Source organism: Haliotis asinina, chromosome 16 (genome assembly GCF_037392515.1).
Source record: "Haliotis asinina isolate JCU_RB_2024 chromosome 16, JCU_Hal_asi_v2, whole genome shotgun sequence".
NCBI lineage: Eukaryota > Metazoa > Mollusca > Gastropoda > Lepetellida > Haliotidae > Haliotis > Haliotis asinina.
The window spans coordinates 40,866,135-40,879,965 of NC_090295.1; the positions used below are offsets into that span (position 1 = coordinate 40,866,135).

Sequence of the window (13,831 nt, forward strand, 5' to 3'; positions counted from 1 at the left end):
ACTGTTCTGGCATGCAGCTGCCTAATGAAAGGGATCTGTTTAAAAACACTGGAGTACACTGAAACAATGCCTGTTTACTTTGTTCATCTGATGTAAGTATCCACAACAGTGCTTTGCATTTCAGTTGCAGTTGGATGTAATAATGCTGTTGACAATGTGGACATTTATCACAACCAGAAAATCCAATGATCAACAGCATGAGCATCAATGGGATATGATGGTATGTGTCAACCAAGTCAGTGAGCATGACCACCCGATGCTGTTAGTTGCCTCTTACAAGCATGGTTACTGAAGATACATTTTAACCTTGACCTTCGACCTTGACCATCGATCCGCGCAAATGGGATATGATGGTATGTGTCAACCAAGTCAGCGAGCATGACCACCCGATGCTGTTAGTTGCCTCTTACGACAAGTATGGTTACTGAAGATACATTTTAACCTTGACCTTCATGGGAATTTACATTTTATGAAGTATGCAAGCACAGATATGGTAATTTGATACCAGAGCAAAATGTGACTCTACCAAAGATACCATGTTTGTCTGAAAACAAGGCAACCATACGATACATTGTGTTAATGATTATGTGGTGTGCTGTGACCCATATCCAGATACAGTACTTTTATTTCACATGTATGGTCTTCCTTTCTGGGTCTTGTGAAGATCCGAGATAGAACAGATCTTCAGCAACCCATGCTTGCCACAAAAGGTGACTATGCTCAGGTCAGGTCAACTGACTTCACAAAACTACACTCACACATTCCTTTCTGGATGTAAATCACAACCTTGAATCACTTGTTTATTAATCAAAGACATCAAAGGTGGGATATTGTTGGGAGGAACATATAAGCTTTGGGGCACAGTGTGCCAACTAGGAAATCCTAGAGAATATGCAATAACACATTTGTTAACAACCTGTTACTATTCACGTGTTGAGTAGAAAGGTGATTACAGTTAGTGTTTTGTATCTGTTAAGTATGGATTAGAGAGGTGACCATAGTTAAATACTTAGTGTCGAGTATTATCAATGTGTTGTGCATGTGTAGAGGAGAAAGGGGAGTACAGCTGACATACCTGGCAGTAACAGGTCACCATAGTCCAGTATCCGTCTCACCACCTCCACCCTGGTCCCGTGGTATGCAGCGTGCCACTTCTCAAACACATTCAGTGAGTGAGCTTTACAGGGAGCTCTGCAAAACGGAAATACCAGTGTTATGCAAAATCTAACTGGCTCTCTCTGGGGAGAGACCTTGTTATTCAGATCTTCTTACTGTAAAGGTTTACACAGCCTTTAGGGTATCAAGATTTTGAATGTGATTTTTACATAGACCTAATACATAAGAATACCATGGCTGAAGATAATTTTTCAACATGAGTATGCATGCCTTATTTTTTTTCAATATAAGAGTACTGGGAAAAGTACTGAATGGCATTTAACAACATGTAAGTAATCTTGTGTTTCATTTCATATATGCATCACAACATTGCTATTCTAGTGTAAACATGTCAATACACAATAAAGCAACATTTTTTCAGATAAATAAAAAAATTTAAGATAAATGATTCTAAGACTGTAACACCATTGCTGTGGTGCATATCTGGTACATTTTCTGATTTCTTTCCTACTGCTCCGTGCATATTTTTTATCTGTACATACACCGATACAGCCGTTATCTGGAGCCTGGAATAATACTGTAAAAAGCAACTGGTTTCTCTGGATTTTCACAAGTCTGAACTGAGTATTTCAATTCAAGTTCACACGCTGTATTTTTTAAAACAATGCAATGGTCTTGACACAAACAACAGATCAAATCTGAGGTGTAAACCCATTCATGGCAGACATTAAAAAATGAGAGGCACAAGATTGTAGGTTCAATTTCAGATTCTGAAACCACTGGGCCTCTCTGATCATTGATACAGGACTCATTAACAACTTGTACACTTCAAAATGTAACTTCCCATTTCGACAGATGAGTTTGTAAATTTTGTTGTGGAGAGCAGAGCCCACTCACCTGAGCACAAATCGACACCAGCCGAAAGGTATGGCATAATCACTTGGGGGATCCCCCCTCCGCACGTAGAAGTCGTCTCCCCTCATCTTATGACACGTCTCACAGTAGCACATATTGTACTGCATGTCGAAATACCCATCTGAAATAACAGGATACAGTTTTGATTAGACAATGCCTTTTAGAAAGTGGTCAAAGCAACATATTTGGGATTTCACTCTCCTGGTGAAGTATAATTTCTAGTACTTTTTGGGTTGAGTCCCATCAGAGATTCAAACCCACACCCTCGGAGTCAGGTAACACAAATTTGTACTTTAGTAAGAAAGTGAAATCCCAAATATGACATATGTTGCAGGATACAGTTTGTTTCTTTTATTTATCTGCAATATTTATACTCATCTCTCAGACAGAGTTTGATATGATTAAGTGTGTGCTGCATGATGTTCCACAATCAGCTAAGTCACAGAGTCAAATACTTTCTCTCCCCTCATAACCTGGACACATTCCTGGTATCAGTTCTATACCAGTTTCTTTCAGGAAAAGCATGAGTGAGTTTAGTTTCACACTGCACTCAATATTTCCAGCTATATGGTGGCAGTCCGTAAAAGATCAAGTCTGGGCCAGACAATCCAGAGATCATAGCATGGACATCTATCTCCACAATTTTGAACCGATAACAAGTGTCTAAACAGTCAGTGAGCCTGACCATCCCATCCTGTTTGTCGCCTCTAACGATCCCTCCTGGAGTTAGTCGTAACCAATCAGACTTTGGAAAACCTGTGGAACTTGACTTCTGTATGTTTCTATGAAAGCACATTTACAAACGCTCTGTGAAAGACGTGAAGAGCCACCCATTCTTCCCATATTAATAAAGTTAATCTGTCAGAGCATATCAGCTGAGCCAATGTGACATGCAAAGTCTTTTGATAATTATATACTGAAAAGCAAAAGAAACAACATAACATTAGAACTGACATATCAATGGAGTATTTGAACCTATTTATTTAAAAAAATACACCAAAAGTCACCGAACAGGTCACATAACCTGTTTTGCCCAGTGAAGTATTGTTAGAAATGGTTTGTTTCTGGAAAGGGAAGAGTTCTTAGAAACACAACACTGAAATCAACACAGATGTGCATTACGCATGCATTCAGATGTAAATTACCAGCTTGATTGGTAATCGTTTACTTGTTTTCTGAACACAGCAGCTATGGCTGGGTAAATAACAAGCCAGTGATGTTTCTTTTGCCTTTCAGTATGTTTTCAAATATACAACAGGAAAGGAAACAAGTCTGTACATAACAACAGTGGGGGATAAATGAGTATGTTTGTGTTACCTGGTAAGCCCAATGATGTGCGTAGTCTTGAGCAAAGATTCTGATATTCACAATTCCTCATGACAGATAGGTCACACACCATCCTGCCTCCCTGCTTCTCCTTCACCACTGCAACATACCAGTCACATTCAGGAACATCATGCCAGGTGCTCTATCTCCATTCTATTTTAGATACACCTCAATCAACCATCTTCATTTTGGAAATGAGCTCACCATTTCAATCTTGAATTTTATTCTCGATTCTGATTGGTCAGAGATTTCAAATAAAAGTAAGAAGTCCTGGTCACTCCTTATTGTTTTGCTAAATACCGACACCTTCTCTTTTCTGAAGTCTAACTCGTCTTACCACATATATTTTCTTTTTCAAAAGAATAATTTGCCTGTCAACATTTGTCAGGTGACCACTTACCATCATCAATGTCTGCCTTCTCTCGATCGTCGCCAACGTTGAGGGGCGGCATGTTCCCTTCCTCACTTACTATTGTCACCTGCAAGGCCAAACAATGATTGAAATATTTACAAAGTTGGATAACACAATATTCAGACAACGTAAGGCTACCACGGTGCAAAATGGTGGATTCTTTTCTTTCATGGCTTGTACTCCTCAAAGGTCTTGAAATGATTTGAGATTGGACAAGCAGCAGGTTTCTCCCCAAAGACATCCAAGTTGTGAGTCAGTGACTTGGATTTGAACAGTTTATCTGTCTGCTAGTTCAACCATTGCTCTCAGCATCAGTTTCAGTCTAGTTTAGATTGAGTGACGATTCACCTGTCATTCACATTACTTGAGGGTATATTAACACTAGTACAGAACAGGTGCTTGATGGCATGTCTGCTGGTGTTAGTAAGAAAGGTTTTAGTCACATACCACTTTGGTTACACCCGTGAATACACGATGGTGCTGACATACCCATGTCCATAATAGGGGCAAGACACAGATTAGAACATCGAGAGAAAAAGGTTTTATGCTGCTTTTAGTACTATACTAGGACTATCACGGTGGGGAACACCAGAAATGAGCTTCACACGCTGTACCCATGAGGAGAATCGAACCCCATGCGTGGCAAGCAAAACGCTTTAACCACTAGGCCACCCCATCGTCCTGCCTAGTTTGGAGTAATCATTTGGACTATTATATCTGTAAGATATGTTTGGGTTGCACTTTCCTAGTCAAGTAGAGATTCCAGCACCGTAACTGAAAAAGTGCAATCCAAGACATATGTTGAAATTAACCATTTTGTTGGCATTGTGTATTCAGAGTTTAAGCTCTGTATAAGCTCAGCTCACAAGCCCATCAGAATGTTACTAGACGCAGATTTCACACTAGCAGTTAAAGTGGCAGACTGACATTGGCTGTATGCTTGTCAGCATTAAGGTCCATGGTATTTTAACCACTCAGGTGAGAAGCACAATCACTGAACAGATCATGACAAACCATCACACGTAAAATGGGGCAATCAGGATTTTAAGTCAAATAACAAGAACACATATGAAACATTCATGTAAATGAATAGCTTCCAAACCTTAACTGTGCTTTACTGCATTAAGGAAAAGTGTTTTAATTATCAAGGCCTGGTGTTGTCAGCCACTTTTACGTAATCGAAATTTGAAGAATCAGATATATATTACCTGTTCACATTGGCCATACAAGTCGATCATTCCGAAACAAGGTGTGGGGACGTCTCTGACTGCAACACCCTGGTCAACACCATTGATGTAGAGATGCAGGCAGTTCTCATCATCAACCAGTAGACCCACGTACTGTCCCACTTGTAGGCTATCCAAGTTGCAGGCCAAGCGGTCTCGCACCTAATAACAAATCAACATCATGTCTCATAAAACAAGTACTGCTCTTGCACCATACAAGCATCAGTTGGAACTCTCACTGAGAGCTGAACATGAGTAGCACACCTGAATTACAATGGTGCATATGGGTACACGTTCTCATTTCAACACTTTACAAATTCAATCAATTGGAACTATCTTGCACCTAGAGGAGAGGACGTCTACATGTGCCTGACAGTTGCCTCCCTTGCACCTAGAGGAGAGGACGTCCACATGTACCTGACAGTTGCCTCCCTTGCACCAAAAGGAGATGACATCCACATGTACCAAAGAGTCTTCCTTCCATCTAAAGATGACATCCACGTACCTAACAGGTGCCTCCCTTGAACCTAACAGAGATGACATCCACATGTATCTAACAGTTACCTCCCTTACACCTAAAGGAGATGACGTCCATATTTACGTCACAGTTTCCTACCTTGCATCCACAAGAGAAGACACTGTCCCCATGTATGACTAGTGATGACTTTTTAATACTGATGGCTGAAACAGGGAAGTTGAAGCGGTCACAGGAGAAGCCGAGGACGCCCAACATCAAGGAGGCACTCCAGCGGTGATTGAGTTTGTCAATCCGAACCTGCAACATTACAGTTTAGCTTCATACTCCATGACACTCTCGTAGTTGTTAACGCATTCTTGACAGACAGGTTTCAGTTTGTACAATAAGCATTTACAGCAGTGCTACAACTGATAGTTGCAAAGAATGATTCTGTTACTTCTATGACTCACTGCTGAAGAACTGAAAGTTTTGGGGTTTTTTATTTTCAAGCTGAAATTGCGTATATATAGTGACGCTGGTTTGCATTTTTATTAGTCTACTAATTGTACATATACTTTGGTAGGATGAGAAAGCCACAATAGACTTGGTGTGAGTAGAGGCCTCAAGAGTTATATACTCCCAAGGGAGTTGAGATTGATAATACGTAATGTTGGGATTGACATCCAATGATTGAGGGAAAAAGTAGCAGCACCTTGACCAAGCCCTAGTTGCAAGATTAGGCGCACTGAATATATATTCCATAACACTACAAATAAACACCTGCCATACTGAAGAAGTCACTTGCAAGTGATGATAGTACAACTTTTAGCTTTATGCAAGCCACAACTCTGTGAATGTTACAGAACGTGGAACACCACCTGGTCTTCAGGAGTTGAAAGTGTAGCAAATATGACGCTCCAGCAAACATATTTCTCAGTCAAATAACAAAGCTATGATGCACATTGCTTGCACCAATCTATCATCACCAAGCCTGTGTATAAAATGCATGCAAGATCTAGCCTACCTGAAAGAGTTTCTTGCGTGTGAGAGGTTTGTGTGACACAACGATGCCCTGGTTGTAGCTGGCTACTCGTCGGGCTGTCAGGTTGTTGTTGCTAAGCAGAATATTCTTCCCATGGTTGCCATGGAAAGTGGTGACACTTGCTGCCATTGTGTCGTGGTCCTGGTCTCGATCAGCCTGTACAGAAATCAGAGTGGTGAGTAAGAGTAGCTTATGGGGCCATTCATACACCTCTGTGAGTTATACATAGGAACACGTTTGTCAGGTGAATGGGTGCGTGCAACGTATATCAGTGGTCCATGTGATCATGCACATAGAAAATAGTAGCTAAGGTCAGGTGAAACAGGGTTTTATATCGCATGCTGCATTTTATTTATTGATATAGTAGAATATGTGAATACTTCTGTCTCTTTACGTGTGTTTGTGTGTGTGTGTGCTATTGTGTGTTCCAAGATGCAGGAGTAAACGACCTTCTACTAGCACAGGCAAATATTTTAGCCCATTGTGATACCATGCCAGTTTTAACATTGATGCTCTAATCAGACAGACCACAGACTCTAAACAGACCAGATTTTTCACTTGAAGTTTTTGGGTTTGGTTCATACCACACTCAGCATTATTCAAGCTATAACAGCAGTTTGTATGTAATCAAGTCTGGAAGAGACAACCCTGTGATCAGTGAACATCGTTCAACTCAATTGCTGACAGATAATTCAAATATCTCCCTGCCTAATTTCTTTTCACAGAAAAACATTCCCTCAAAGCCCCACTAACCCTACAAAATGTCAAGTGATCAGCTTGTCTAAGGACACCATGTATATCACTGGCAAATACACTGTACTTGTGTCTCACCTGGGAATCCACCTGGTCCAGGATCACAGGAGGAGACTTGGGGGTACTAGGGGTCTCAGCTATTGCACTGCTGATAATACTGACAGATTCCACTGATCCATACAGGTCTATCACAGCAAACACATTCTGCAGGCACACAATGGACAATACAATGTTACACATTTAAAGAAGGCTGATCAAGGACCTCTCAATTAATACTTTAAACAGAGTAGCAAGGCAACTGAATAAACTGAGCATCTAGTGATCAAGACGTGCCACATGGCAGTGGATGTCCTTACACCCAGACTAATACTAGGAAGACTTGTTTAGGTTATAAACAACTGACTTGATGACTTTTTGATAGGGCTGACACATCAACATCGAGCAACCACTGTGGTCAGACGAAAGAGAAATGTTGAACACAATGGGTGGTGTCACACCAAAATTTCTTGTGATTAAAGAGATATTCTGGATAACATGTTTACCTTTGGAATGTTGGAAGCAGCTATTCCAAGATCCTCCCCATTTAGGTAGATATGTAGAGTACCATCCGAACACCTGCGGATACCGATTCTGTTTCCCACCTGACGAAAATTGAACAGTGAGTTTTTTAACACTGCATACAACATGTACAATGCTGTAACTACATCTTACTTTCAAAGAAAATTGCGATTCCACTCTACAAGTAGATTAGCTCCAGATCAGTTCCAGGAGTGAGTGAGTGAGTGAGTGAGTGAGTTTAGTTTTATGCCACACTCAGCAATATTCCAGCTATATGGTAGCAGTCTGTATATAATCAAGTCTGGACCAGACAAACCAGTGATCAACAGCATGAGCATCAATATGAGCAATTGGGAACCGATGACAGCGAGCTCAACCACCCGATCCTGATGACGGCAAGCATTGGCTGCTGAAGATCTAGTTTATCTCGGACATTCATGGTATATGAGTGAGTGAGTTTTGTTTTTTATCAACAATATCATGGTGGGGACACCAGAAATGATTGTCTTTCATAGTACCTATGTGGGGAATCTAACCCTGGTGATCAGCATTTACCAGAGAACGCTTCACTACCACAACGCCCCTCTGGCAGATAGGAAACAAGTCTACACAACAACACTTGGTTAGTCTGACTAATGCTCTGATACTGATCAGCATAGCTCTTAGTGCTTAACTTTATGGCACACATGACAAATAAAACTGCAAAATCTTGTAACCTTATCTTTCACACAAAGTTCCACAACAAGTAATTATCTGTCCCAATGTACCTCTAATCTCTCCAGAGATGGGGCATAGTTTTCTTTGATAGTTTTCCCTGACTTCTTCACCTCCGACCCTGAGACAATCCATGTGACTTTTGATGTGATCTCCTCTGCACTGGCTGGGATCTGAGAGAGTGGGGTAGAGTCCGAGATGGCCATGGTTGTTAGGCCAATATGTATTGAGCCAGACCACTGGTTGGACACTTCCTCAACTTTGATCTGCAGGAAAGAAGAGTTACCATAGTTACATATATCTTTTTAGTTACGTTTTGTATTACAAACCAAAATTTCAGCTATATTTGGAAAAAAGTATTTCTTTCCTTTCAGGATTAAGCATATATTCATGTGTCCGAAATAGAAGGTTACATTTGTATTCTAGACCAATTCCAACACAGATCTTCAAGGTGATGAAGCAGTATCTTAAATTTTAATTTTACATCTCGTGGATGGCAACAAGTATGTGTTTGAAATTAAAGCCATATCACAGTATAATCATCTAACCCACCCACTGTCCTGAAGGAATATGTATGGAACATCCCTGAATGAAATTAAGGAACTCACCTCAAACAACTCATCATACTTGAGTGGCTCAGAGCTGAACACCACTCCATGGTTGAAGTTCCGCACTCGGTTAGCTGTGCAGCCATTGTTTTTTATCACAATGTTCTTCCCACAACAGTTACTGAATCTGTGCGTTATTTCTGAAATTATTATAATAGACACTACGTGTTGAAGCACTAGGTGATCACTCACTAGAAAACTTGGAATTCCAAACAGACATACAGTAGGCCATCAGGGGAGACATACACAAGGCCATCAGACAAGACATACAACAGGTCATCAGAGGAGACATACAGAAGGTCATCAGAGGAGACATACAGCTGGCCATCAGGGGAGACATACAGCTGACAGTCAGAGGACACATACAGTAGGCCATCAATGGAGACATACAGTAGGCCATCAGTGGAGACATACAGTAGGCCATCAGGGGAGACACATAGCAGGCCATCAGAAGAGGCACACAGTAGGCCATCAGAGGGGATATACAGCTGGCCATGAGGGGAGACATACAGCTGACCATCAGAGGAATGTGAAATCATTAAGACGAACAAGTATGAAGAATACACAGAACCTGACAGGCTTAAAACTCTGCAGAGTAATCAACTGAATAAAGATAACTTGCAACTTTCTATGCAGTGTTAGGATAGAGACACTTTATCAAGCAAGTGTAAGGAAAGCATTTTTTTATCCATGAGTGAGTGAGTGAGTTTAGTTTTATGCCGCACTCAGCAATATTCCAGCTATATGGTGGTGGTCTGTAAATAATCCAGTCTGGACCAGGCAATCCAGTGATCAACAACATGTGCGTCAATCTGCTCAATTAGGAACCGATGATATATGATGTCAGCCAAGTCAATGAGCCCGACCACCTGATCTTGTTAGTTGCCTCTTATGACAAGTCGTCTTTTATGGAATATTCTACCCCAGACCTCCATAAGTGCAATTACCCATGGAGGTCTATCAGCCTGAATGATGAAACCACATCTAGCAATAAACCGGTGGATTTTTACAAGGGTACCTTCAGCATTAACTAAACAGGTCCAAGCCAGCAAGTGAGATCTAATTATTATTAGTAAAGTGAAACACCAAACTCTCAATTGAAAGACAACCCTTCTTTGCTTGATGATACTACAGATACCACATCCCCCTCAGGCAACACACTGTCTTGTTGACCTGGAGCAAAATGCTCCTTGTACTCTGAGTGCAGAATTGTCTTACTGGAAACATACCAATTATCTCCAATATCCAAATTATTGCATCTCAAAAGGACTTATTTTGACAGGATCAGAAAATATTTTGTTAGCAGAAACAAAGACCAACCATGCAAAAGCTACATCTCAAAACAAAACAAAATGTCCCTAGCCCTGCCTGAATTTTACTCATATGAGCCTTGTGGAAATATTTTCATTTTCTGAGACTGATTGTCAACCAAACTGGCCTGGTGATCTTTGCTTATGACATACAGAAGTGTTCCATCTGATAAAAGAATGCAGATGTCCCTAAGCCTTCTGCTTCCATTATGCATGGTACTGACCTGAATTGAGAGCAGAAGAAAGACTTTGTTCAATATCAGCGATGACGATATGGTTGTCTGTTGGAAGCACTCCTGACCCGCTGGTGATGCTCACCTGGGCACACTGACCATATAGGTCAACCACGGCGTATACACCTGGCAACACAAAACAACATATCTACATCAAGGCAGCCAGCTCAGGTAGGTCTGTGTGATGGTCACATCAGTGCAATTAAAATAAATATAATCTACTTCCAAGGTTCTTCTTTCCAGGTGAAATGGGGTTTAATGTTGTACTTACGAATATTTCACAATATGTGCATGTGTGTGTATGTGTGGCTCCTTATACCAGCACAGACTGAAGTTGGTTTTTATTGTGCAAGCTCATTGAGATACCATGCTGCAGTTAGGCATGAATACCCAACTCAGACACATACGGACTCCAAACTGATCAGTTCCTGTTGTACCCATTAATGCCCCAGGCAACAAGTACCATATTTTGACATGTTTTGGTATGACGTGACTGGGGATCGAACCTGTTACCTTCCACTCTCCAGACAGATTTTTTTCCTACACAAGAAAGACAGTGTGAAAGAGACTTCTGTCGTTTGAAATGGATAGATTCACCTTATGATGACTGTCTCATTCTTACAAACATGTCCTGGATCACCATTGAGATCTACCTGGTACAAACAGACACTTTTTTACCTGTTGTACCTACCTGGGGCTATGTCCTGGCATGCCACACCCTGGTCCTCTCCATTCAGGAAGAAGTGCAGACTGCCATCTGAGCATCTCATCATGCCGATGCGAGACCCCACAACGATGGCATCAAGATCAAGTGGGTACCCATTTCTGATTGTCGAACCATCCTGCATGATTGCTGATCCACTGTTGGAGACATACAGTAGGCCATCAGAGGAGACATACAGTAGGCCATCACAGGAGACATATAGTAGGCTAACAAAAGAGATATGCAGTAGGCTATTGGAGGAGACATGCGGTAGGCCATCACAGGAGGCATATGGTAGGCCATCACAGGAGACATACAGTAGGCTATTGGAGGAGACATACCACAGTCCAGAGGAGGCATACGGTAGGCCATCAGAGGAAACATACGGTAGGCCATCACAGGAGACATACAGTAGGCCACCAAAGGAGATATACAGTAGAATATTGGAGGAGACATACAGTAGGCCATCAGAGGAGACATACACAAGGCCATCAGACAAGACATACAACAGGTCATCAGAGGAGACATACAGAAGGTCATCAGAGGAGACATACAGCTGACAGTCAGAGGACACATACAGTAGGCCATCAATGGAGACATACAGTAGGCCATCAGTGGAGACATACAGTAGGCCATCAGGGGAGACACATAGCAGGCCATCAGAAGAGGCACACAGTAGGCCATCAGAGGGGATATACAGCTGGCCATGAGGGGAGACATACAGCTGACCATCAGAGGAGACCTACAGTAGTCCATTAGAGGAGACATACAGCTGACCATCAGAGGAGACCTACAGTAGTCCATTAGAGGAGACATACAGTAGACCATCAGAGGAGAGATACAGCAGGTCATCAGAGGAGACATACAGCTGGCCACCAGGGGAGACATACAGCTGACAGAGGAGACATACAGTAGGCCATCAATGGAGACATACAGTAGGCCATCAGAGGAGACATACACCAGGTCATCTTGGAAGACATACAGCTGGCCATCACAGGAAACATACAGTAGGCTACCAGACCGGACATACGGTAGGCCATCAAAGGAGACACAACTGGGCATCAGAGCAGATATACAGTAGACCATCAAAGGAGATATACAGTAGGCCATCAGAGAAGACATACAGTAGGCCATCAAAGGAGATATACAGTAGGCCATCAGAGAAGACATACAGTAGGCCATCAAAGGAGATATACAGTAGGCCATCAGAGAAGACATACAGTAGGCCATCAAAGGAGACATACAGTAGGCCATCAAAGGAGACACACGGCAGGCCATCAGAGGAGATATACAGCAGGCCATCAGAGGAGATATACAGCAGGCCATCAGAGAAGACATATTGTTGGGCATCAGAGGAGACATACAGCAGGCCATCATAGGTCATACACAGTTGGCCATCACAGGAGACTTTTCAAGGCAAGAAAGCAATATGTAAAATGTCTGTCAGTTGCAACTGCAACCTATGCAGTGATAATGGAAAAACATGTATTTAGAAATAGGCCTGATAAGATGAGTTTATTTCCAGGCACTACAGGCATTTATGTACTATTTCCAAACGTAGTGCCCTTGGCAGTAACTTTGCTAAAAGTGATTTTGATGTTTTGTTTGTGATTTGTTTTCAACCAAAAGCACTCATTGTTTCATCTTGTCCATACTCTAACATTTGCCTGCTGACATCATATAGCCCACATACTGCTAAAACCAGAATTAAAGAAGAAATATCACCAACCTGAGCATCCATGTGTCGTACTCAATGTCAGTCATGGTGTTTGGGAAGTCCAGGTCCTCAGGCTTAATGAGAGTCACTCCTGAAACCAGCAGCAGGTGACAACAGAGACTGATGAAATGGGACATTCTGTCATGTATATTGGTGTTCCAAGTGGGGAGATCAACATAAAAGGTGGCAAAACCATAATCTTTTAATTCCAACACAACCTAGACTGAGACACTGTTTTCGCAAATTCCCGCAAAGCTGAATTTTTGTGATCACATGCATAATAAATGTCAAGCATTCTCATTAATGAGAACAGATCATTTATATAGTAATTGATTATAAAGTTTCTTTCTGAAGATTTTGGGTTTTCTTTTTGAAGCAGTGATAAACAGGCAAAACCTGTCGAAATATATTCCAGACATCAGTTACATGAACCTGTTCTAACAGAACCATGCTGCTCATGATGAATGTGGCTGAGTGTGTTCAAATAATTTTACATGTTTGTGTTAAGCATTGGGCTATAACTGTCACATCTGTGCCAAAGTATGGGACTTTGGATAGTCAAAGAGCTAGAACCCACAGGCCCTAGTGTCTTTGCGAGGATTAAAGATATAGGAAATATATATAAAATTTGAGATGACCCAAAATGGTTCCCAGCCAGACACTTCAATGTGCCCTATCCATCTAATTTGCCAATCTCTATCTATGCTATCATAGCATGCAATCGATTATGATCTACTCACA

The 13,831-nt window shown here is 41.5% G+C and overlaps 1 protein-coding gene across 6 annotated transcripts in view; it reads right to left on the bottom strand.

Annotated features, from left to right (window-relative positions):
- LOC137267870 (neuralized-like protein 4) overlaps window positions 1–13,831 on the bottom strand; it is a 35,900-nt gene that overhangs the window by 958 nt on the left and 21,111 nt on the right. For all 6 annotated transcript variants that reach the window (XM_067802309.1, XM_067802312.1, XM_067802310.1 and 3 more), the window contains 14 exons: window positions 13,103–13,181; window positions 11,362–11,531; window positions 10,662–10,796; window positions 9,128–9,267; window positions 8,573–8,785; window positions 7,790–7,888; window positions 7,326–7,451; window positions 6,477–6,650; window positions 5,612–5,770; window positions 4,978–5,157; window positions 3,758–3,836; window positions 3,349–3,456; window positions 2,014–2,152; window positions 1,076–1,191 (listed from right to left, as the gene is read on the bottom strand). In XM_067802309.1, the coding sequence (XP_067658410.1) occupies window positions 1,076–1,191; window positions 2,014–2,152; window positions 3,349–3,456; window positions 3,758–3,836; window positions 4,978–5,157; window positions 5,612–5,770; window positions 6,477–6,650; window positions 7,326–7,451; window positions 7,790–7,888; window positions 8,573–8,785; window positions 9,128–9,267; window positions 10,662–10,796; window positions 11,362–11,531; window positions 13,103–13,181 (1,917 nt within the window). The remainder of the gene's footprint in view (window positions 1–1,075; window positions 1,192–2,013; window positions 2,153–3,348; window positions 3,457–3,757; window positions 3,837–4,977; window positions 5,158–5,611; window positions 5,771–6,476; window positions 6,651–7,325; window positions 7,452–7,789; window positions 7,889–8,572; window positions 8,786–9,127; window positions 9,268–10,661; window positions 10,797–11,361; window positions 11,532–13,102; window positions 13,182–13,831) is intronic.